The sequence below is a fragment of the Podarcis erhardii genome, assembly GCF_964252035.2.
Source record: "Podarcis erhardii genome assembly, chromosome: 8".
Classification (NCBI taxonomy): Eukaryota; Metazoa; Chordata; class Lepidosauria; order Squamata; family Lacertidae; genus Podarcis; species Podarcis erhardii.
This window is the reverse complement of record NC_138499.1, coordinates 16,506,149-16,533,118: the sequence shown is the minus strand read 5'-3', so window position 1 is coordinate 16,533,118 and position 26,970 is coordinate 16,506,149. Positions and strand designations below refer to the sequence as shown.

Genomic DNA, 26,970 nt, shown 5'->3' with positions numbered 1-26,970 from the left:
TATTTATTCACCCCCCCATGATAGAAATAGAGATATCACACACAGAGAGAGACCAGGCTGTACCCACCACCCCTGGCATGCTAGGAGCTTTTTCTAAGATTTCTAGTTGTACATGGGAGGGGGGGGGGTGTGAGAGCAATCAGGGTGGTGAAGACATAAGTTCCCCAGTAAGAATCAGACTCCCCCATACCTGCAATTATTTGAGGACAAACAAGGCATGTCGCTGCAAGTTTACAAATCTAAGTAAATGTCTAGTTTGGCCTGTAGCTCTAAGGTCCAAACTACATGTTAATAATAATAATATTTTTATTATTTATACTGCACCCATCTGGCTGGGTTTCCCCAGCAACCCCACAGGGACAGCTTTACATGGCAACTGCAGCAGCTGGAGATCTGGATCAGAACTTCCCTTCCAAAGCTAGCTGCAGCCATTATGTGTGTGTGTGTGTGTGTGTGTGTGTGTGCGAGAGAGAGAGAGAGAGAGAGAGAGAGAGAATGAATTCTGTTGGGACCATGACAAGAGAGGGAAGGGTTTCTTGCTCTCACAATCTGGATTCGATCCCCCATCGCCCTGTTAGTTGATTTAAACCATGGGTAGGCAAACTAAGGCCTGGGGGCCGGATCCGGCCCAATCACCTTCTCAATCCGGCCCGCGGATGGTCAGGGAACCAGAGTGTTTTTACATGAGTCGAATGTGTCCTTTTATTTAAAATGCATCTCTGGGTTATTTGTGGGGCACAGGAATTCATTTATTTATTTATTTTTCAAAATACAGTCCGGCCCCCCACAAGGCCTGAGGGACAGTGGACCGGTCCCCTGCTGAAAAAGTTTGCTGAACCCTGACTTAGGGCCATTTAGTCCAGGAGAATAGTGGGAGATTGAGTATAGTGGTACCTCAGGTTAAGAACTTAATTCGTTCTGGAGGTCCGTTCTGTTTTTACATGAGTAGAATGTGCCCTTTTATTTAAAATGCATCTCTGGGTTACTTGTGGGGCCTGCCTGGTGTTTTTACATGAGTAGAATGTGTGCTTTTATTTAAAATTCATCTCTGGGTTATTTGTGGGGCACAGGAATTCATTCATTATTTTCCCCCCAAAATATAGTCCGGGCCCCCACAAGGTCGGAGGGACAGTGGACCGGCCCCTGCTGAAAAAGTTTGCTGACCCCAGATTTAAACTCTTACCTTAGCCCTAGCTCAGGGATAGTCAATGTGGGATCCTTCAGGTGTTGTCGGACTACAACTCCCATCAGTCCCAGCCAACGTGGCCAAGGACCAGGGATGATGGGCTTCGTTGCAGCACCAACTGGAAAGCATCAGGTTGGATACCCCTGTCCTGACTGTCAAGTTCAAACTCTGTTTCAAGGATCAAGTCCATTGCTGAGCCTCTGCAAGACTCTCTGGCTCCTCTTAGTTCAACTCTCTGGCTCCTCTTTGTCCATGCTATAGTTTGTCCATACTATAGTTTGGCTTTGTCCATACTATAGTTTGGCTTGAAGATCGGGACTTCCGGGTTGGCGCCATCGCCGAATGGCGGACTCCCTCCGAGTTCCGGAGGGAGTCTGCTCGGCAGGGGCTGGGTCCTACCGCACCGGCGATGCGGGGACCCTTAAAAACCACGGCCAGAGGAGGCCGTGGACATGGAGACTCGGCTGGCACCGTTAGCGCCCTCCCGACTCGTGAAGGAGCCTTTTTAAAGGCTCCGGATCGGGTGCCGGGGAGAAGCGTGGTGCTTGAGTTCTCTGCTATCCCTGCCGAGCGCAGCCGCATGCCATCCGGCGGAGAGCGCTGACTTCTTCTATTGAAAATTTGGATCTAAAAGAAGAACCCGTGAGTAATTGGAATATGGACTAAAAAAAGGGGACAAATTTTTAAAATTTGGAGCGAACGGGGGAGGTGGAAAAAAGGAAGTCAGCCCCCCCCTAAATTGTAGAAGAGCCAAAACAAAGGAATGGATAACTAAGATCGAGAGTAACCTTATTTCACCGAATTAGCAACTTCGCGAGGGAAATTTATAAGATTGAGCCGGAGGAGAAAAGTGGAATTTGTATTAAAAAGCAACACCCCCCCCCCGGAATCCCTGGAGCGATTCGTGAAAATGCCTGGAGAAGAGTAACGGAGGTTTTGACAGGTTTTGACAGCCGTCAAGGAGCTGTCAAAACGGAAGAATGTAACAGAGACTTGGTTATGGACTTTGCCGGTTACATTTGATATAAGTTGAGTATAAATTGTTTCAAATTGTTCAAATAAGGATAAACAAGCTATTTGGACTGGTGGATAGGCTTTGGAAGGGAACTTTGTTATGGGAATCCATCTAGAGGAGCTGAGGGATATTGCATGTGTTTTTGACAGGAAACTTGTGCAGTTGAATAGAACTTTTAATCTCCTGGGAAACTGCAGAAATGGAACATTATTTTGTCTACAGAGGTCTACACACTATAGGAAACAATGGAACTATCTGTTGGAAAATGAAAGGATCATGATGTAATGTTTTGTTCCTGAACAACAAGCCTCTGCAGGGATATTAGAAACTTTTGGAGAAAGAACATTTCTGTGGGAGAACAGAGAAACAAAAAGGAGGAGAATGGCCGACAAGAATAAGGAAACAACAAGAACTGGACAGAAATGGGAAAGGGGATATTTGGGATATCCAGATTTGACAAGCTTATGGAATTAAAATTGGAGTTTCTACTCCTGGATATAAAAATCTGGATAGAAGAAATGGACCCTCTTCTCGATAGACTTTTTTTAGGATTGGACATTCGTAATTAAATGATTGGACATTCGCAATTAATAAGACTGGCAAAGAATCAGAGGGATGTGGGTTTAATGTAATGTGGGAACTCCAGGAAGATATTAGAGATGGAGGGCTAGGAGGAACGTAACAGGGAAAAAGGGGAGGGAAAGTTGGAATCCAAAGGTTGTAAAATTATTATTTAATTCTATGTTGTTGTTTTTTATCTGTATTAAAGGGGGAAACTCGTGGAAGGGAATAGATCGATCTTAGGGGGATGGGAATTACGCTAAACTGGGTAATGGAGGATGATTGCAATTTGGGGATAAGAATTTGTTGAACCTAATTGTTTATTTGGAAGATTTGGAATACAGGAGGGGGTGGGGAGGGGAAGTCCTAGTTATTGGAAAAAGTTTATAAATTGGATTTAATTTGTTTTAATTTGGAAAACTTTAATAAAAATTATTTTTAAAAAAATATATATATAGTTTGGCTTGAAGATCAAGGCCTGGGTCATGACTTCTATACAGAAGCTGGTTTTTTAAAGGATACTGGATTCAGTATCCAGTGCTAGGCTATTCGCTTTTTCACTGCTTGCACAGAATATGCACAAAGCCCCTTTTGGAGAAAATTGCTACGGTTGCTTTCTTGAATCAGAGGTGCTGTTGTTGCTGCTGTACTGTTAAAAGGAAACTGGAGAGAGAATGGGCATGCTGGATTCTGAAGGACACAAAATTTGATTTTCTACATCAGTATATTGACAATAAGAGCAAAAAGGAAATTAATCAACCACTTTTGCACTTGCTTTCGTTGATCACCGGGAGTCCTCAGACTCTCTTTTGAGATAAGCAAATCTAGATGGCAAAGCTTGTCATGTAATTCTTTCCTCGCTTAATTGGATTACTTCAGATTCAATTCTGCAAATCAATGGCCAAGATGCAAGCGCTGCAGACAGAACGACAACAACCTGCTATTCCACTTGGAGCTCAGTTTGGCGGCTGCTTTCTCCACACGCTTCAAAAATGCACATGCTCTAAGAAATGTCTGAAATAACTTAGACACTGCAGAAAATGGGGCGTAGATTAATAGCCAAATATCACAAAAAGGGCTTTGAAGATGCATTTGTTAAAAGAGCACTGCACACACAGATGTTTAAGTCTTACAGAGGCTCACCAATTAAGACCAAAATTAATCTCATTACTGCTTCTCTCACACACTCACACACAGTCCTTTACTGAGATTTGGCTAGCAAAACACATGCAATTTTGCTAGCCAACTGCAAAAACTGGAGAATCAAGGATTACTGCTTCAAACAAGGGGTTCTTTTTCATGGAAAATTCACTACACACACAATTTTGTTAGTATGAAATGAAACAAGTACAGACAAAGAACAAACCAAATAATGAATAACTTATTTATCAAGCAAGTAAAAAATATAGCCTTTCTCTTAGAAACCTAACCCCCATAATGCTAGGGAACGTCAACAGCTTTAAAGGGGATTAGACAAATTCATGAAAGGTAGATTCATCAGCAGGTCTGAAGTTCCAGGTTGAGAGGACACATCCCACTGCATTCCAGTTGCTGGGTACAACAACAGGAGAGGACTCCAGACCTTATGCCGTGCCTGTGACCTTCTGATAAGTATCTGATTGGCAGCTGGGGGCAACAGGATCCTAGTCTAGTTGGGCACCTGAAGTAATTCAGCAGAGCTCTTGTAATGCTTCCAAGTTTACATGTTGGCAGTCAAAGGTATCTACAGTCTTCTGAGGGACAGTAGACTTGAGTTTTCATTGCTTTCTAATCATTTAGCAATCAACATCCACGATAGACAATCCTGAATATACTCGATAGAACATCTTCACAGGTTCCAAATGTTTCTTTTAATCAGGCATTTGTTCCTGAAATACTTACCGGGGGGTGGGGGAATTTGCACCCTTCTTTAGCTAGGCCTTCAAATGTCTTATCGACCTTGCCGCCCACGTGACAGCTGAATCCGCATTCAAGGCCTGTTGGGCTAGCGCGCTCTCTGCTATTACCTTTCTATAAACTTCCTACTGTTAACGAGCACGGTTTAAGCCCCATGAGTCTGTGGTGTCTGGTAAGGGAAATGTGTGTCCTGGTGACATGCCTGCTCTACTTCTAAGCCTCAGTATAACTCAAAGCTACTTACACATGGGAATGGTTTGTACCTTTCGTGGGCACCTGGGTAGGCAGAAATGAAAAAGGTGCCTGCTATTACGTCAGGTGGAGCCTGTGTGCTCAGAGCACTTGCCCTTTGGAGGGATGCAATTAACATGCTGCAAGGCTCTGCAGCGTTACCCAGTGTGCACCACAAGCAGTGCTTTACTTCCCCCCAAGGAGTAAATGGCAGCTATTAATATATAGCATAGCAAAAGGTACATATGAGCACACCCAAAGTTATGTGGGTAGGAGCTGAGCAGAGGCCTTTCTTATCAGTGCTGCCTTAGTTATTATAATGCCTCCCCAAGCAGGTTTGGTTGGCACCAATCTATCGTTTTTCATTTAGCCAGGATTTTAAATGGGCGATAGCTGGCTGATGTGTTTCTTGTCAGCTGTGCCTGCCTTTATTACAATTGTTTAAAAGGCGGTTTTCTCTTGCTCCATCCTTCTAATTTTCCCATCATGTTTTATTGCATATTTTTGTGAACGGCTTTGGATATAAAGAAATCTCTTAAACAAACCAACTGGATGATAACAAACATCATGCAAGCAAACATTTGATCCTACAATGAGACTTCTTGGTACAGCAAACTAAATATGACATAATAGGCATCACTGAAACCTGGTGGGATGTAATAATGGAGGGATACAATCTATTTCAGAGAAACAGACCAGACAAGAAAGGAGGAGGAGTGGCGTTATATGTCAGGGATGTGTATACCTGTGAAGAGATCCAAGATCTGGGCCAAAAGAAAAAAGATAAATTTTAACAGGGAAAATGTAAAGTATTGCACTTGGGCAAAAAAAATGAGAGGCACAAATACAAGAGGGGTGACACCTGGCTTGAGAGCAGTACATGTGAAAAGGATCTAGGAGTCTTGGTTGACCACAAACTTGACATGAGCCAACAGTGTGACGCGGCAGCTAAAAAAGCCAATGCAATTCTGGGCTGCATCAATAGGAGTATAGCATCTAGATCAAGGGAAGTAATAGTGCCACTGTATTCTGCTCTGGTCAGACCTCACCTGGAGTACTGTGTCCAGTTCTGGGCACCACAGTTCAAGAAGGACACGGACAAACTGGAACGTGTCCAGAGGAGGGCAACCAAAATGGTCAAAGGCCTGGAAACGATGCCTTATGAGGAACGGCTAAGGGAGCTGGGCTTGTTTAGCCTGGAGAAGAGGAGGTTAAGGGGTGATATGATAGCCATGTTCAAATATATAAAAGGATGTCACATAGAGGAGGGAGAAAGGTTGTTTTCTGCTGCTCCAGAGAAGCGGACACGGAGCAATGGATCCAAACTACAAGAAAAAAGATTCCACCTGAACATCAGGAAGAACTTCCTGACAGTAAGAGCTGTTCGACAGTGGAATTTGCTGCCAAGGAGTGTGGTGGAGTCTCCTTCTTTGGAGGTCTTTAAGCAGAGGCTTGACAACCATATGTCAGGAGTGCTCTGATGGTGTTTCCTGCTTGGCAGGGAGTTGGACTCGATGGCCCTTGTGGTCTCTTCCAACTCTATGATTCTATGATTCTCCTCTTCTTTTCCCCGCTGCAGCCCCCTGCCCCCAAATCTGCTTCAAAGCATGCCCCCAACTTTCCAGGGCAGATTTTGGGGGCACATGGGGCAACAGAAAAATGGAAAGTCTTCTTATATAAGCAGCTGGTGGGAAAACACAATTGGATCCCACTGCCATGAATGTAGCCCAAGATTGAGTGGGGGCTGATGACCAGTGAACAAGGCAGTGGTACCAGTTTTTAATTAAAAAAAAGATTCATCTGATCAACCATACAAAACATTCACACATGCTCTGCAGAGATGCTCTTAACTAGAAGACCAGGCTTGTAATCCAGTGTTTGGAGCAGGGCAATGACGGACTGTTCCTTGGGATGTTGCAGGAGTTTTCACCCAAAACAGTCTTACACCCAAAACTCTTACAACTTTCCTGCCTCTAGTTGTTCAGTCCTCCAGACCTCTTTCTCCAATTACTCTGTCAGAAGTTGCATGACAGGCAAGCTGATATCATGATTACCGGGCTCTCCAGACCTGACTATGCAGCCTCGGCCAATTCATGCCTTGTTAATTCATAACACCCAAGGAAGGTAGCTCACCTCTTGGTTTCTCAAAGGCAATGTCCTGTTTATCTGAGATAACTCTGCTCCTACTGCTGAAAGCTATTGATGGCTACTGATGGCGATCATCCATTCAAACATTCAGTTGTTCATTCAGCTTATGATTGATCACATTAAAAATGGTAATTTGTAATATACTTGAGTATATTCACAGCATCTTCAGAGGCCACTTCTCCAAAATAATATCTAATTATGATGCCACCAGCCACCTAGTCTCTCTCTTCCACTAGAAGTCACCAGAAATTGAGACTCAAGCCATAGCTCTGCCCTGGATTCTTCTTTTGGGCCACATGGGGATGGGATGGGATGTTGGGAGCAGGAAAAGATGGACAGGCAGATGTCCTAGCAAGGCCCCCTACAGCCAAATTACCCAAAGAATCCAGGGCTTCACAGTTCTTTTCATTCTAGAGATAACATTGGCTTGAACCAAGCGGTGCTTGATTAACAGCCCGATAGGGGAAGATGGCGACGGAGGTAGCAGCCTAATTAGAGCCTCCGATTTCAATTAAGCGTTTTTATCAGTTTTTATCAGTTTTTGCCCCTTCAAGACCTTAAAACTGCACCTTAAGGACCTTAAAGACTCTTGGCTGTCTATCTTGTCGCCTCGTTTTAACCGGTCTATTCTTTTATTGTTCTTTTATTGTTTTATTGTTCTTTTATTGTTTTACCGTCGCACTGTTTATTGATACAGCTACACCGACTCACTGTTTATGATACGGCTACTTCGACTCACAACCTTGGGGCTCCCGGACGACGGACTGGCTTGAAATACAGCCAAAGAAGCAGAGGAAACCGCTGAACTCCTTTGACTCTAACTACAATAAGATAAGTACAAGAACTCCCCCATGAATACCCTCCCACCCCAAGCTAAGGCTTAAGGAGGGAAAGGTAGGGAGGCTCCCTGAGCCAACAGCCTGGACACGGGATTTCCAAACTATCCAAACTTTACCTCTACCCTTATTTCTACAATAAAAGTTCCAATAAGGGAAGCTTTCAACTCAGGGAATGGTGTTCACAAGACAGAGATACAAAGAGCTGGGAATCCCCCTCACCAAAGTGGCTGAACCCCCTACAAAAGGAAGACAGGTGAAAATCTCACACTATTTTAAACCAAAAACAGATAAAATAAGTAATGATGAGAAACATCACCCCCACGAATGGTCCATAGACCGCACTAGGTACGAGGAGCTCAAGGAAATAGATGAAGAAGGGGAGGGAGTCAATCTGGCAACGGAAATAAAACAAGTTACCATAGAAAATGAAACCTTTGTGAACCATCCGGGACTGGAGCAGGAGCAGGAACAAGAGTCACAAGAGGAAAACTCAGTAATTAAGACAAAAGAGCCCTCCCAAAGACCTAGGCCAGAGGGGAAGATGGGGTTTCACACTGTGACGAAGGAGGACCTGGAGGACACAAGAGCCCAACATCTGGACCTGGAATGCCTCCCCTACATACTTACAGGGCTATATAATGATCTGTTAAATGAACAGAAGTTGCAGATAGGCAGAGAACTGGGTCACATCAAAGACTTCTTCTCAGAATGCCTGGGCCTACTTACCACCTTAACTGAAATAACTAGGAGAATAGATAACGTGCATACGCATAAAGTTCTCTCTAGTACACCAAACGATAACAGCATTAAGGAAAATAAAACCCAACATGACGAGGAAAAAAGGAAAACATCTAGGATAAAATCAAACCAGAAAGGAAACTTATTTGACCCTAAGAAACCCCTCTTAAAGGGGAAGTGTCCCAGGAATAAAGAGAAGAAGCCCAAGAACGTAAAAATGGGAAGGAAGACAAAGCTCCCATCCCGAACAAAGAAAACGAACTTCACAAGACTATTTAACCTATTAGAGAATTCAAACGCAACGAGCCCAGCTAACCCAGTTCTGCCACCCCTTGACAAAAGCCGAAGCCCAAGCTCAAATAAAAACCTCCATAAGGCTGAGCTTTTCAATTCAACTGAGGAACTCCATAAGGCTGGGCTCCACAATTCAACAGAGCAAGTAGCCCTCCCGAATGGAACCGCGGGAAATCCAACAAAAAATCTGATCTCTAAGCAAGAAACTCCTCCTAAAACAAAATACTCTTGCAGAAATCTAATTCTAAATAAACAAAAACTTATCATCCTACCCGTTTACACGCACAAAGATCTCCTGTCCCCAGCACAACAGAGAATCTATATTCTCAAGAAAACTGAACTAGCCGTCAGAGGGTTCGTCCCAGCAGAAAACATCATTAATGTTAAATTTCTGCCATCAGACAAGGACCTAAACAGAGTTGTGGTAACATTCAGAGACTGGCACACAACCAAACTAGTTTCAGACAATAAGGACAAACTGCAAAGGGTTGGATTGCAGGTGGCTCGCCTATTCGAAGACTCCGGTACTCCCACTCCTCTCATCGAAACAATCAAGACTGAAAAGATGAAAATAAAGCCGACAAAGTCTATGATGGACAAGAACTGTAAGATGCTTCAATTAGAGGCAGATAAAGCCCCAAACCAGCTGGTTAAAAGACCAAAAGCCCTATCTCCAAACCACGTCCCAGATGAAAGCTCCAGTATAGCGAATGAAAACCGCTTCATAGCAACTATTGAACAAATAAATAAAGCTCAGGATGTGCTAATTGAAAGACTAGCATCCATAAGGAAATCTATTACCCTTCTAGTCACACCTGCCACCAGGGAATTTAACTTTGCAACTTATTCCACAAAACCTTTATCCAATAGTGAGTGGATACAAAGACTATTCCTATCGCCAGAGGAACTGGGACCTATGGAACCATCTATAACAAAGAAAACAATAACACATCAAGCTGAAATAGCGGTTCCACCAGGCAAGAACGGTTCAATCTTTGTGGACAACCTAGGAACCCTAGACACTATTCACACGGATGACTGAAGTAAGGCCACGGGGGAAGGACGCCCCTCCAGGTCAATAAAATATGACCAAGTACACACGGTGCCAAATTGTCCTATTACACACCCCAAAAGGGACATAATGAATGACAAATCTCAATCTGGCCACAAACATAGGTTTGATTGTCCCTTGAGATGCCTGCCAATCAAAAAACACAAGCTGGCCACCTGTTCGTGGAACACCGCAGGGTGGGGAGTTAAAAGTAAAGATCCCACTCTAATGGACTTCCTCACTAAATTTGACATCCTGTTCATCCAGGAAACCTGGTCGATCGACGAGCTCTACCTGGATAATTACCATTCGTGTACAAAAAGAGCAACACCCAGCCAAAGAGGGGGCAGACCCAAAGGAGGCTTAGCCTTACTCTTCTCAACGCAGATACAAGCTAATATTACCCAATTACCCTCCAATGATGAATGGTCTGTAGCAGCAGTCTTAGACTTTGGACAAACCAAACTGCTATGCATAAACTTATACTTACCCACACATCGACGGCAGGCTCAAGTAGAACAACTATGGAAAGAAGTGGAAGCCCACGTGGTGCAATGGAGGAGACAACATCCGTCAGCCACGATATTACTAGCTGGTGACTTAAACGCAAGAGTAGGCCCCAACGACAATGCCCTATATACACATTTTCACCAATGGCCTCCAGAAACGGAAACTATCCCACCCCTAATGATAAGATCAAACCCTCGACAAGACATGCAACATTGGAAGCTTACACCTAGCACAGATGGCCTACAGACAGAACCTACATATACTGAACGGGGCTATACAAGGAGATTACCCTGGTCAATATACCTATTGGTCAGGACACAAATTGTCAGCGATAGACTACTGCATTGTTTCCCAGGATTTGATCCCTAGGATATCAAAATTCACTATTGCAGCAAGACCTGAAAGTGACCACCTACCTTTATCCCTCGTGTGTGATCTACCCTTTGATCTGCCCAAACCACAATACAGGTATCAACCAGATTTAACTCCTGGAACAGGCCTCAAGAAAATCAAATGGAATGGACAAGTGAGTGAGCAGATATCTAACTGGCACAAATCTGAGGAGAGCTACCGTCTCTCAAAATCAATCATGGAAGGGTGCCTAGATATAGAGGAGAGCACCCCGAACATGATGACAACATATGAAATGCTTATACAAAAATTTCAAGAGTTTGTTGTAAAATCGAATTCCAAGTCTCCCTACCATAGGAAAACCTCTAGGGAGTGGTTCGATCATGAGTGCATAGCCTCCAGGAAATCATTGATCCATTCCTTTATATGTCATAAGGATAATCCCACAGAGGATAACAGACAAAAGATGCTTGAAGCCAAAAGGAGTTACAAAAAACTCCTGACACAAAAGAAAAGGTACGCAATGAAGTTATTATGGCAGCAACTGATAGAGGCCTCCAATTCCAATAACCCATCATTATTCTGGAGAATCGTTGCTGTACAACCGGATAGGGGCCTATCACAACTATCCTGCTGCATATCAATGAAAGCCTGGGAAACACACTTCCATAATCTCTACGAGGAATTTAGCGATGAGTCCTGTGCATTAGACATACCGGAAGACCAGATACAGCCATGGCCAGCAGTCTCAACAACAGAGACTCATCTGCTGATTGACCAACTAAAGAACGGGAAAGCTCCTGGAATTGACTGTATACCAGCGGAACTTTTTAAAACCAATGCGTCCTGGTGGGCCCCCTTGCTAGCCTCTCTGTTCACATATATAAATAGAACCGCACAGATTCCATACGACTGGGGGATTTCCATCATTATTCCCATTTACAAAAAAGGCTCGAGGGATGATCCCTCCAACTATAGACCTATAAGCCTCCTGAACATAATAAGTAAATTATATGCTAAACACCTCAGCGAGAAACTGTGCGAATGGATAGAAAGAGCGAAGATTCTTGACGATGCACAGGCAGGATTTAGACAGGGGAGATCCACAATAGATCACTGCCTCATCTTACAGCACCTAGCGGAGAAATACACGTTGCATCATAATCACCACCTATTCGCAGCATTTGTTGATTTTAAAGCAGCCTTTGACTCCATCTCAAGAACCCGACTCTGGGACAAACTCAACAAATCATCTATAGACCGACGTCTGCTGCTACTAATATTCAAACTGTACAACAACACACGACTACGCATAAGATGTAGCCAAGAAGGTCAACTCTCTAATTTTATTAGAACAACAAAGGGAGTTAAACAAGGATGCATCTTGGCCCCCTATTTGTTCAACATCTATATAAACTCCCTAATAGACCACCTACAAGGAGCAGATATACACGCCCCAAAATTAGCAGACAAAAAACTGCCTATCCTACTCTATGCAGACGATGCGGTTATTCTGTCCCAGACTCAGAAGGGCCTCAAAAGAGCCCTTAACAGCTTATCACAATACTGTAGAGATGAGAAACTAGCAGTGAACTACCAAAAAACAAAAATCATGCTTTTCTCTAACAAAAGAAAAATATACAAATGGAAATTAGACAATCAGGAGATTGAACAAGTGACATGCTTTAAATATCTAGGAGTTATATTCCAAGCATCTAGGAAGAAGACTGCCCACATAAATTACAGCTCCTCCACAGCACAAAAAAGTACAACAGCAATTTTAAGATACCATCGTACAACGGGAGGAAATTTCATCCCTGCTACAATCAAACTATTCGCTGCAAAACCAATAGCACAAATACTATACGGCGCTCCACTCGTCTCCCTCTCTAATCTAGAACCATACGAAAGGATACAATCAGGTTTCCTTAGATCACTCCTGCAAACACCTAAATGCGTCCCTAACGTCGCCCTACGACTAGAAGCGGGCTTATAGAGCATCAAAGCCAAAGTATGGATAAGAACCTTATGCACTTGGCTAAGACTTAACAACTCGCCGGTTGGACTACTTTCCCTGATGCTTCTTGACAAATTCCAATCTAGTTGGTTGAAGGGCACTCTCAGGAAATTGGCCACATATGGTCTCTCCCCAGAATATTTATTAAGTTTAGAAAGGGGAAGGGCCAAGAACATAATCAAAGAAAGACTCAAGGACATTGAAGCCCAAAATGACTTTAATCAACTTCCGATAACTTACAAACTCCTATTCAATTCCCAAAGGCCCCATCTAGCAAACTATCTCAAAGTTCTACACAACGCTAAACACCGATGGGCATTTTCCAGGGCCCGCTTTAACGCTCTACCTTCAGCTCTCCTAGAGGGAAGATACAACAAAATACCGATTGAACAAAGATTATGCCCCTGTAACAGCAACGAAATCGAAACCATCGGGCATGTCATCTTATACTGCCCATTTTATCGAGACTCAAGAAGAGAGCTGATCGAGCCGATTCTGAGGAAAATACCTCATAGTACAGGCGACACCTATATCAGACACCTCTTAGCCGACAAAGAACCCGAAACCACCAGGCCTGTGGCAAAGTACTGTTACATTGCAACAAAAATAAGACGAGCAATGATGTCAGCAACGGAGTCCAAATTGTAAACACCGAAGGAACGATAATAAACAGTAGTGACATTTGAACTGAATTTTTAAAACCTTAAAAGCCGAAACCTGGTTATAAATATAAGCACCAATTCTGTGAATTGGCCATATCTCCACTGCTATTTGTAGCACAATACTACTTATAATGTCATTTTTATAAATTGCTTTCTGGTCATTGACCGTATTAAAGATATTTGATTTGATTTGAACCAAGCAGTGGCAGCAACGTGGCTTGTTGAAATGAATTCAATGAAGAGATTGCATAAATTTCAATAGCCAAGTATTTACACACAAATATCAGACAACTGGAAAGTAAAATGCAAATATGTCTTCTATTCTGGGGCTTTAAATTATGGCTGACAGTGAGTGGCACTCTTTATTTAGAAAGGGCACAAGTTCAAATAGGAGTAAAATAATCCCAGAATAGCAGTCTAAAGGCCATCAATTGGAGCAACAGCACCGCGGTTAGCTCCATAGTAGAAGTATCCAACCTATTCAGATCTCCTGTGTCTAAAGACAAAATTCTCAGAATGAAAAATGTAAGAATGTTAGAACAGCCTGCTGGACCACACCAAAGGCCCATCTAGTCCAGCATCTTCACAGCGGCCAACTGGATGCTTGTTGATAGGTCATAAGCATGATCTGAGTGCAACAGCACTCTTCCTTCCTACAGTTTCCAGCAAATGGTACTCAGAAGCAAACCGCCTCCAACAGTAGAGGTAGAAAATATCATTCAGGTGCCAATACTCTCATAGGTGTGGCAGGGAACTCTCATCAGGCCCTGTCAGCATGGCCAATAGTTAGTGATGGAGATGTAGTTCAACAACATCTGGAATGCCGTCCCTGAAATAATATTTATGGTTTGAGCTCAGTTCCCTCTAAAAATCTGCAAAGGCACCAAACTATGCTGTTCATTGACTTTAGATAAAAGATAAAATCTGCTGCAATGCTTTATGCCTGGTGAAAGGATTGTTCCCTCATCATTTTTAGCATTAGCATTAATAAGTCAATCAATTCAGCAGTAGCTTAGCACAGAAATCAAGACACATGAAAAGACAATGGGATACTCTGGAATCTGAAAAGAAGAGAATCAGAATTAAGGTGACAGCTCTGCAATTCAGGGATAATAGATACATTTTGAGGCGGGGAGAAATAAATACAAGGCATTTCATACCGTCAGCTTAAATGCACTTTGCGCTCATTAGTACAAATTCCTGTTGCAAGAATAGAACATCACTATTTTCAAGCATTGGAGATTGAATATTAAGCGACAAGTCCACTTGCCTCTTAAAAGTAGTTCACATTTGTAGTTCGCATACTCAAATGCTGCCAATCACTCAACTCATGTGAATAATGAATACAGACATCTAAACATTGTTTTAGTATTTTTCAGTATTCAAACTCAATTGAAAAAGCATTAGACACCCAACTGTCAAATATCATGATTTCCACAAAGCTTAGCCTTGCTTTTTTTTTTTCTTGGTTTGACTAAGATGGTTCTTGAATTATTTTTTATTTGCATGCTTTTTTCTAAGAGCTGCTTCGCCCCTTAGGTTTCTTTGAAGGACACCCGAGATGTTTTGCCTGAAAACGTGACATGTGAACATGCCAAAAATGCATTTGTAAACAAATGGATCATTTAAGCAGACTTCTTCTGGAGCCTTATCTGGCTCAGGTCCTAGTCCAACACTCTAACCATTACGTCACACTCGTTGGTTCAGAACATAATTGCAAAACTTTTAAAGGTAAAGGGACCCCTGACTGTTAAGTCCAGCCGCGGACGGGGTTGCGGCACTCATCTCGCTTTACTGACCGAGGGAACCGGTGTTTTATCCGCAGACATGTGGCCAGCAAGACTGAGCCGCTTCTGGCGAACCAGAGCAGCGCACAGAAACACCATTTACCTTCCCGCTGGAGTGGTACCTATTTATCTACTTGCACTTTGACGTGCTTTCAAACTGTTCGGTTGGCAGGGACCGAGCAATGGGAGATCACCCTGTCGTGGGGATTCGAAATGCAAAGCTTGACCAAACCTATCCATTCTGAAGGAAATCAGCCCTGAGCGCTCACTGGAAGGACAGATCCTGAAGCTGAGGCTCCAATACTTTGGCCCCCTCATGAGAAGAGAAGACTCCCTGGAAAAGACCCTGATGTTGGGAAAGATAGAGGGCACAAGGAGAAGGGGACGACAGAGGACGAGACGGTTGGACAGTGTTCTCGAAGCTACGAACATGAGTTTGACCAAACTGAAGGAGGCAGTGGAAGACAGGAGTGCCTGGCGTGCTCTGGTCCATGGGGTCACAAAGAGTCGGACACAACTAAACAACTAAACAACAACAACAACCACCAAAATGAAACATTATGTTGCAGGGATGGGGAACCTAGTGCCCTTTTAACTGTTGCTGGACTACAACTCCCATCATCCTTGACCACTGGCTATGCTGTTTAGGGCTGACAGGAGATGGAGTCCAGCAACAGCTGGTAGGCCACAGATTCTTTGAATTCTGCTCAAAAATGCACTGGAAGCCAATGAAGATCCTTGAGGACCGGTGTTATGTGGTCTCGGCGGCCACTCCCAGTCTAGCTGCCGCATTCTGGATAAGTTGTAGTTTCCGAGTCACATTCAAAAGTAGCCCCACGTAGAGCACATTGCAGTTGTTCAAGCGGGAGATAACCAGAGCATGCACCACTCTGACAAGACAGTCCGCGGGCAGCTTGGGTCTCAGCTGACGTACCAGGTGGCACTGTCCCTCCCTTATTCCTGATATTTATTCCCCTCTTGTTCCTTCATTCACCCCTTCTTCCCTTCTTCCCATTTTGTGGTTGCCTCAGGTGCCAAAACATCTTGGGGCAGCTCTGATCACGGGACAGGATTTTTCACAGCCTGGGTGTTGCCAGAGAGAAAACCCTTTTTCAAGTTCCCCGTTAGAAATCGTTGTAATATATCCTTTGCAAATTAAGCAGCCCCGGAAAGTATGAGACGAGGGCTAAACAAATGGTTCCCATTTGCAAAGCGATGAGGAGTGTCTCCCTCCTTCTCACCCACCCTGCCTCTTCCCTCCATTTTCTTTTTTATTTCCAGTTTTTGAAATCCTCGCGTGAGCTGTCTTGTGAGCCACTAATCTATTTTGCATTAGACATTTCCTGAGAAATAACTGGAAAGATTAATGAAGTTATTGTTGTAAACACAGCTTGGGAATCTTCATGAATGTATCTGCAGCACAAGTAGCGAGGCGTTGAACACCTTGCTTTAACCACTAGATTGCTTCTCTGATACATTTTAATTTTTTTTATCTATTTCAGTTTCTTTTCATCAGGAACTAGGGTGCTTTTCCCCCCTTCCCCCCAAAAAACACATTTCTACCATTTCCACTATCAGAGCAATTGTGCCATTAAATACCTGGGGGCTGGTCTGCAAACCCTCTGCAAAGCTGCACATTGCTTTTTGCAAAAAGAAAGAAAGAAGAAAGAAATACTTGAGTTGCTCCAGAAATCACAATGGTGCAATAAAACATCAAAAGAATAATGTTCAAGTAGCAGTTTTAGATGTGCTCCTTCCACTTGCATAAAGCATTATGTGTTTCATTTCCATTTCTTTCGAATACAAGGAAGGAAGAAGTTATCAGATTAGAACGTCACCTATGAACGAAACTAATCAAAACATCACTTAAGCAAGCAGATAAACAAAGACTAATTATATACAAACAAATTACACATATCCTATGGTCCCAGTAATTAACTAAAGCATAAAAAAAAAAACACCACCCAGAATTGTATGTTACAATCCTGGAAAAAATTGATAAAATGCAAAAAATTCATGACATTTATATCTTTCCCTCCCGTAACTGTTATAAAGCTGGTTAGTTTTGCTATGCTTGGCCCACATTTGGTCTAACTGAACTTTTACAGGACAGTCCCATACATGTCTAAGCATAAATTAAGTCCTATTGAATTCAATAGGTGTCAAGAGCGGGAGTACTGAGTAGGTCGGCAATAATTTACATAATTTCAGTGAAGTTAACTCTATATTCAAGGAAACACAGTCGGATCAGGAGTCCAGGCATAGTGAGCACAGCAATTCATGCCAGTAGATCTTGCCCCTCTGAGGCAGTTATGTGGACTACCCCACAGTTCCCTAAGTCTTCTCCTCCCCCAGGTCCTTCTCAAGCAATCTGAGACAACGTTGCCATGGCTGTCTTTGCTTTGCCCTCTTCATACCTCTTCTGATTCTGGGAGACTAGGGGAGAGGGGAGCTGTTCACAGAAGGAGGCTTCTTTAGCAGCCTGCCTCCTCTCTGCCTCTTGGCCCTCCTCCTATCCAGCCTCCTCTTCTGCCTCTGATTCTGGACTGCTCTCTGCCACAGCCTCTTCCTGCTCACTAAACCCTGTTACCTCCTCCTCCTAATCTATTCCCTCTTTTTTCCCCTCTGCACCCTCATCGCTATCCCACCACCACTCCCTGGGCTCTGAGCCTTCTTCCCTTAGCGGTTCCCCAACTGGTGCCTGCCACTTTTGTGACCAGAATGTGAGCGTGAAAAACAGGTGCAGGAGGAGGGAGAGACAGGTCAGGCTGGTGGAGCATCAAGGGCTTCCACAACTCCTCCTACTGCCCCCACCTCTCCTGCTCCACTGTCTCTCAGGACCAGAAGAGGAGTGAAGTGGGAGGAGCAGAAGGTAACACACAGACACACTCCTGCTTGCTCACAGCTCAGGTGGGGAAGATACATAAGCTGAGATCGGGGGTCGGGCCTCTCTGCCTCACCTAGGAGTAGATGAGAGAAGTAGGACTAATGGACATGTCTTTCCCTAACTTTTAAGGTTTGTTGTTGTTGTTGTTTAGTCGTTTAGTCGTGTCCGACTCTTTGTGACCCCATGGACCAGAGCACGCCAGGCACTCCTGTCTTCCACTGCCTCCCGCAGTTTGGTCAAACTCATGCTGGTAGCTTCGAGAACAGTCTCCAGCCATCTCGTCCTCTGTCATCCTCTTCTCCTTGTGCCCTCCATCTTTCCCAGCATCAGGGTCTTTTCCAGGGAGTCTTCTCTTCTCATGAGGTGGCCAAAGTATTGGAGCCTCAGCTTCAGGATCTGTCCTTCCAGTGAGCACTCAGGGCTGATTTCCTTCAGAATGGATAGGTTTGGATCTTCTTGCAGTCCATGGGACTCTCAAGAGTCTCCTCCAGCACCATAATTCAAAAGCATCAATTCTTCGGCGATCAGCCTTCTTTATGGACCAGCTCTCACTTCCATACATCACTACTGGGAAAACCATAGCTTTAACTATACGGACCTTTGTTGGCAAGGTGATGTCTCTGCTTTTTAAGATGCTGTCTAGGTTTGTCATTGCTTTTCTCCCAAGAAGCAGGCATCTTTTAATTTTGTGGCTGCTGTCACCATCTGCAGTGACCATGGAGCCCAAGAAGGTAAAATCTCTCAATGCCTCCATTTCTTCCCCTGTGGCAGGCACTAGTACTTTTAAGGGTACTTTTGACAATAAAGAGTTGGTTCCTCCCTCTCCATCTGCTCCTGCCTTATGCATTGCCCCCACAAATTTATTTATTTACTGAATTTATATCCCACTTTTCAACTCCAAGGAGCTCAAGGTGGAGTGCATGGTTTCCCCCCTTCCTTATCCCCTCAACAACACTGTGACGTATCTGAAGAAGTGTGCATGCACACTGTGTATCTGAAGAAGTGTGCATGCACACGAAAGCTCATACCAAGAACTGACTTAGTTGGTCTTTAAGGTGCTACTGGAAGGAATTTTTTTTACTGTGACGTAGGTTAGGCTGAGAAACAGCAACTGGCCCAGTGAGCTTCATGGTTGTATGGGGAGTTGAACCTTGGTCTCACAGATCCTAGGTTGGCACTCTAACCCAGGCTTCCTCAAACTCGGCCCTCCAGATGTTTTGAGACTACAATTCCCATCATCCCTGACCAATGGTCCTGCTAGCTAGCTAGGGATCATGGGAGTTGTAGGCCCAAAACATCTGGAGGGCCGAGTGTGAGGAAGCTTGCTCTAACCGCTAGACCACACTGGCTCTCATAATCTGCCTGATTATGAGTCCTCGCTGCCGCGCCAGCTTTCAAGATCCCTGCTCCTTGGGTGTGCACATATATTAATAATAATAATAATTTTTTTTTATTTATACCCCGCCCTTCCTGGTTCAAAAAAACGGACTCATTGTGTGCTCCCCTCTCCCTACTCAATGGCAGAGATGACGGTGGCATTAAGCTGCCCTAAAAACACGACTGATGCGTCACTACAGAAGATAATGCAGTAGCAGCCCGCCATCTGTGCCTTGCCACCCAACGCAATCATACAAATAATGCTAATTATCTGGGCGGAACAGTCCAAGCTAGGAGCCAGAGGGCAGCTGCTAAAACCGTCAGCGCAACTTTTTCTGCGAGTAGCACCATTGCCGCCCCTGATCCAAATCGCCCTCCGTCTGAAGCCCGCTCCTATCAAACAGTCACAACGCTGCAATTTAGACAAATTGAAAGCACGGTGACAAACTGCTATTAGGAGCTGCCGATTACACGCTGAGCGTCAAAAGGGAAAAGTGGAGTGTTCCAAATGGGGACGCTAATACAAAGAGCTAATTGCTGTTGCTTCAAAAAAGAAGAGAGAAATAAATAAAACAAAGCCACCAGAAAATGGGTCACAAGGGAGGCGGGCTGCCTTGAAACGGACTGATGTTTGTGGCAGCATCAGAATTCCACACCACATCAAGCTCAAAAGTTGCTGGAACCTTTGGAGGATTTTGAAGTGGCAGCTGTACACAGAGAGTCAGTACCTATTATTTGGATTCCCTACTGAATACTTTGAGTAAGAGGAGCTGCTGAAAGACTTTAACCAGAGTGGCGTGAAGGCGGCCTGTTTGCAGATCGATCCACTAAGGCAATCTCCAGCACCTTGAGCAGCTCAGACCTCATTTTAACAAGAACAGGTTTCCAGCTCTCATGAGGCTAGATTTTTGTTGTCGTGGTTTTTTTTTCAAAAAGCTGGTTTTGATTAGAAAATGCAACACAAACACACACACATAGCATGGAGAGCCACCATCTCACAGCGCTTATCCCATGCCCCTATTGTTCTTTTACCATACACTGAATGGGAAAAAAATATTGTGAAAAGAAAGACGAGGAACGAAAAGGAGAAGGAAGGATTGTTTGACATAATGGCTGGGCAAAATGGTGTCCACGATGGTGTTGGACAAAATTGTCCAACACCATCCTGATCTTACGGCTTAACTCTGCTACTGATCGGATGACATATTCTCATACAGTGGTACCTCGGGTTAAGAACTTAATTCGTTCTGGAGGTCCGTTCTTAACCTGAAACTGTTCTTAACCTGAGGTACCACTTTAGCTAATGGGGCCTCCTGCTGCCGCCACACCGCCATCGTGTGATTTCTGTTCTCATCCTGAAGCAAAGTTCTTAACCCGAGGTACTATTTCTGGGTTAGCAGAGTCTGTAACCTGAAGCGTCTGTAACCTGAAGCATCTGTAACCCGAGGTATCACTGTATTCACTGTCCTTGTGCAGAATTCCCATTGGGTGTTAGGAATGCAGTCTTAATACTGCTTGTGTCTGTGTATGAGAGAGAAAGATGTATCCATAGCAGTGAAAAGAGGAGAAATGACCGCCGGGAGGAGTGCAGAGAGAGTAAATGCTATGGTACATCTGCAGCAGGACAACCAAACACCTTCATCTGCCCCAGCTGCAACAAAAGAAGTCTCTTCTGCATCAGTCTCCATAGCCACAGTAGTCGCTGCAACCTTCCAACCCAAAGTCTCACACCCAAAGTCACTCTCTTCCTTTGTTTCCTGAAACAGATGGGTTCCAACCACCATATATATCTATGCCACGAACACATTAGAAGACGTGGCTGAGGGGACTTAGGATGGAAGCTTATAATTCTGTTAAAGGACACTCAAAAGAAGCAGGACGTCAAATGCTCACGCTCTTCACTGAGAAGACAGGAAGATCTAGCTCAGATCCAACTTGAACAGCGCACACCACTAGACACGTGGATCAGTTAATGTCCTCCTGGGAAGACCATACATCTTTTTCTCCATCAAAAGATGCACCCAGCAAGTTAAGTAAAGCCCAGAATAACAATTTCTTTCATTCATTCATTCATTCATTCATTCATTCATATACCACAAATATGTCAGAATGGCTTCTAAGAGGCTTACAACTATACAGTAAGGATACTGATCCAGATACACATCTGCATACGCACCAATGGTGCATCTGTTTTGGTGTGTGGGATGTTCCCTTCCTGGACCAAGGCGAAGTCATCAGTTCAGCATCCTAAGCCCTTAAGGCTGTGAATTTGGGCATGAAACCAGACAGGCAATGTTGGGGACGGGGATTTCAGAATGAAGATACTGGTCAGCAGGGAAGGTTTAGGGGCCAACTTTAGTTACCTGCCCTTCCCCATGAATAGCAGAAACAGGATCTACACATGTTGCAAAATTTGGAGAGACAAAAATTGGTGCAGAAGATTCATTGCCCTGCTTTCAGGTTTTTTTTATCAAGAAAATACATTGAACCAGATCCTGCCCTTAGCAATACTTCCAGGTCAAAAAGAACAAATTATCTGGTGCCACCAGGACACTGCAAACAGAGAGAGAGATAGTGGGCTAAATCTGGTCCATATGCGTGAGGAATCCCAATCTGGGCTACAGGCTTTTATTCATTTGTTCAATGGCTGTATACTCTTGCCTTTTAGAAAAACCTTTCTTGCAACGTACCTCACAACAACATGTAAACACGATATAAAACAGCATAATTAAAAAGCAAACTCCCCGAAAAACACATAATCTACTAACAACAGCAACCAGCAATTTATCACTGAAGCTATGGTCAGTCCAGGAAAACCATAAAAATCACAAAACAGAGCAGCAGCAGCAGCAGCAGCAAACAGCAGCCCTTAAAAATTATGGGAAGCTTATCAAATCCTCATGCAAATATGTGGGTGTTTCATTGCCTTGGACTTGCTATTCTACCTGAGAAATGAACCAGGGTATTCAGTCAGCTAGCACAGTGATTAATTTGGCCCCACCATAATGGACATACAATTCCCTGCCTTTGTGTTAGCTCCATTAGTCATTTCCTTAATGTTATTCGATGTCTTCTTTTTTGGTAACTAATTATATGGCAGGGGAGACATTAGAAAGGCCTCAAAACACGTAACAAACAACATTACAGACAGTTTTCTTTCTTCTCTTAAATGCGCAGGATGCACATTTGAGCGGCTTGTCAACAAAGAGAACTTCAGATCTCAACTACTATTTTTTTAAAAAGTTTTTTTTCCTACTTTTTTGTTGAGTACTGGAAGTCTGTCCCTGGCTCAGATATTATAATAGTAATGCACTTGCTTTTTAAAGGGGAAATGTAATTCTATCTCTCATGGTCAACGCGAAAGAAACTCAATAACGCCACAATTCACTCTACAATGATGGAGGGGGGGGGGACTCTTTGGGATTAAGAGGAAGAATCTAACTTCCACACAGAATTTTTACTACTGAAATGACCATAAGCATGTCATCAAACATCAGGAACAACTGTATATACTTGGGAATGACTCTCTATTGGGGGTATACTGTACTGTTTTTATCATAAGACTTTAAATAAAGAGAGACCCCCAGTTAAAGGAACTAGGTTTCAGTGATGGAAAATCTGAAGGAGAAAGGGGATATGCAATCTATTCTCTGTAGCGGATCATGTGAAAACCTACTGGTCTGGAAGATGCACCCTAATTGTGAAAAACCCATTTGAATTAGCCTATTGATTGCTCATTTGTTAGCCGGCCAGCATCAAATATGTTCTGAGACTGGCTGTGTCCCAGCAGGACTGATCTCACTCTGGATCATTCCGATAAAAAGAGGGAAAGGTTCCGTTGCAGTTGCTTTGCTTTCTATGGACATTAACTCTCTGCACCTCCAAAAGCAAACTTAAACCAAAGAAAGGAAAAGAAATACAGTACAGCTTTCAGCACCTTCAGGAACATAGTAAGCTGCTATTTGCACCAGGTGAAATTGTCTATCTAGGCGACCATTGACTGGCATGATCCAATTCTCCAAAGTCTTAGATGTTTTTTGCACCACCTGCCAGCTGATCTTTTTAGCTGGAGATGACGAGGTTTGAACCCGGGACCTTCTGCACACAAAGCCAATGTTCTGCCACTGAGCAGTGGTGCATCTCTAAGCACCTTTTCCTGGACAGCTTGGCTATCCAAGATCCTTTTTGCTAGTAAAAGATTCCATCAACGTTGTCTCCGAAAAATTTTACACATCGCTTGGAAAGACAGGCGAATTAATGCCAGTGTACTGGAAGAAGCAAAGATCACCAGTGTTGAAGCAATGATTCTTCAACATCAACTTTGCTGGACTGGTCATATTGTGCAGATGCCTGATGATCGTCTTCCAAAGCAACTACTCTATTCCGAACTTAAAAATGGAAAGCATAATGCTGGTGGTCAGAAGAGGTTTAAAGACTCTCTCAAGGCAAATTTTAAAAAATGTAGTATAAACACCGACAACTGGGAAACACTGGCCTGTGAGCGCTCCAATTGGAGAACAGCCTTTACCAAAGGTGTCATGGGCTTTGAAGACACTCAAACTCAGGACAAAAGGGAGAAACGTGCTAAGAGGAAGGCACGCTTGGCAAATCTACACCGTGATCAACTCCTGCCTGGAAACCTATGTCCTGACTGTGGAAGGATGTGTGGATCCAGAATTGGCCTCCACAGTCACTTATGGACTCATTGTTAAAACTGTGTTTATGGAAGACAAATTTACTCAGCTACAAGTGATCGCCAAAGAAAGAAAAAAGAAGAGATTTAACTTGAAACATTCTGCATAGAGGTACCACTTAGTACAGACCCTCCTTCTGAATATAAATGTGTGATTTTGCTATGCCTACCTTAGATGATTCTGGCTCCCCGTGCTGTCTCTTGGGCGTTCCTTTGGACTCGAGCAACTTGGAAGAGCTCTCCTTCTTATGGGAAGAAGAGTCCACTCTCTCACCTTCAAGTTGCAGGTTAATTCCTTCCGTGTGGACGGAGAGATCGATACCATTTGGATTTAGACTGCAATGGATAGCTGGAAGAAGGAATTGCAATGAGTCTGGAGTGTAGGAAAGGACAACATGAAAGGTTTTCAACCACTCTAGCATCACATGAGGAAACGAAAGCCAGGGCATGCATCTTTTTAATCTATGAGATGTAGGCTATTGATTTATTTCATAAAAAGAATACACTACTCAACTGTAGAAGAACTCTCAAAGAGGTTCACAAAAAGATAAAATAATACAAGCATCAAAATAAAAGTTTACAGCAAAGATTTGAAACATACAGGAAGTTAAAAACAACAATAGATTACAACAGATCAAAACTCATCACAGCTTTCTAAGCATGTGGGTAGGCTTGTCCTAAACAAGAAATGCTTTATAGCAGGCACCCAAAAAATACAGTGAAGGCAACTGCTTGATATCAATAGGCAGGAGTCCCAAAGTTTAGGAGCTGACACACAAAACAACTGAGTTCTTACAAATGTGGAGCAGGTATCATATGTGGCCAATTCCACTGATCGAAGCAGACAAGTGGGCACATAAGGGGTAAACTGATCTCAAGTTGTTAAGGGCTTTGTATACTAATAGCGGGATGCAGGTGGTGCTGTGGGTTAAACCACAGAGCCTAGGACTTGCCAATCGGAAGGTCAGCGGTTCGAATCCCTGAGATGGGGTGATATCCCGTTGCTCAGTCCCTCCTCCTGCCAACCTAGCAGTTCGAAAGAACGTCAAAGTGCAAGTAGATAAATAGGCACTGCTCTGGCGGGAAGGCAAATGGCGTTTCTGTGTGCTGCTCTGGTACGCCAGAAGCGGCTTAGTCATGCTGGCCACATGACCTGGAAGCTGTACGCCGGCTCCCTCGGCCAATAAAGCGAGATGAGCGCCACAACCCGAGTTGGTCATGACTGGACCTAATGGTCAGGGGTCCCTTTACCTTTACCTTATACTAATAGCAATACAGTGGTACCTTGGTTCTCAAACGCCTTGGTACTCAAACAACTCGGAACCCAAACACTGCAAACCCGGAAGTAAGTGTTTTGGTTTGCGAACTTTTTTTGGAAGCCGAACATGCTCCGTTTTGAGTGCCATACTTCCATTTTGAGTGTTACACTGAGGTCTGCCTGTTTTTGCTATTTATTTTGCGTTTTTGTTTTTGCGGCTTCTTTGTTTTGTTTTTGTGACTGTATGGAACCCAGTTCAGCTACTGATTGATTGATGGATGGATTGTGTGACAGCAGTACATTGTTTACTGCTTTCATTTTATGGATCAATGGTCTCATTAGATAGTAAAATTGATGTTAAATTGCTGTTTTAGGGGTTGTTTTTAAAAGCCTGGAATGGATTAATCCATTTTGCATTACTTTCTATGGGAAAGCACACCTTGGTTTTGGAACACTTTGGTTTTGAAACCAGCTTCCGGAATGGGTTGTTTGAGAACCAAGGTGCCACTGTATCTTGAACTTGGCCCAAGAGCAGATCAGCAACCACTGCAGATCTCCGAACACAGGAGTTGTATGTTAACAAGACGATGCAACTTGTTGCGAGGGAGAAAAAGGCGGGTCACACTTTGCACTGAACACAAGCTGACTCTACACACGTACACCTATTGAGTACAGTGGTACCTCGGGTTAAGTACTTAATTCGTTCTGGAGGTCCATTCTTAACCTGAAACTGTTCTTAACCTGAAGCACCACTTTAGCTAATGGGGCTTCCTGCTGCTGCCGTGTTGCCGTTGTGCGATTTCTGTTCTCAACCTGAAGCAAAGTTCTTAACCCGAGGTACTATTTCTGGGTTAGCGGAGTCTGTAACCTGAAGCGTCTGAAACCTGAAGCGTCTGTAATCCGAGGTACCACTGTCGACCATGCAGTCTAATGTTACACACGAATGGCTGTACAGGTGTCCTGTTCAACTAGTTGTATTGCACAGATTGTACACTAGTTGAATATGACATGTGAGACCCCTAAAGCATTTGCTGTTGCTCTGCCTTAACCCTGTTTCTTCATCCTTTAGACATTTACAGGATTTACAGCATGTATTGCGAACGCATGTATTTCTTGACATAAGCCAATTAGATGTGGTGTCATTAGACGACGACGGATCCAGCAGGAGGATTTCTTCTGTACAATCTGAGTAATGTTATTCATAGTCTACAAATTGAAAAGTTATGATACATCTAACTTCTTTATTCAGGGTAACAAGGGGGAAGAAAAGCTTACATAGCAATGGCACTCTATAGCAGAATGGATTAACCAGGAAAGAGCTCTTTTAAAGCCTGCAAAGAGTCAAATGAGCTGCACTCTCAGCCTGCACTTTCGTAGGATTATTCTATTAACCAAATTTATTTATCCAGTTCCGTACACTAAGCCTTTTTTCAAATGACAGTTCTCGGTTTCTTAAACAATTACATGGT

At 43.6% G+C, this 26,970-nt stretch overlaps 1 protein-coding gene across 3 annotated transcripts in view; it reads right to left on the bottom strand.

Annotated features, from left to right (window-relative positions):
- The window catches only part of SAMD12 (sterile alpha motif domain containing 12), a 210,556-nt gene that overhangs the window by 167,957 nt on the left and 15,629 nt on the right, over window positions 1-26,970 (bottom strand). For all 3 annotated transcript variants that reach the window (XM_081874859.1, XM_081874857.1, XM_081874858.1), the window contains exon 2: window positions 24,414-24,592. In XM_081874859.1, coding sequence (XP_081730985.1) covers window positions 24,414-24,592 — 179 coding nt within the window. The remainder of the gene's footprint in view (window positions 1-24,413; window positions 24,593-26,970) is intronic.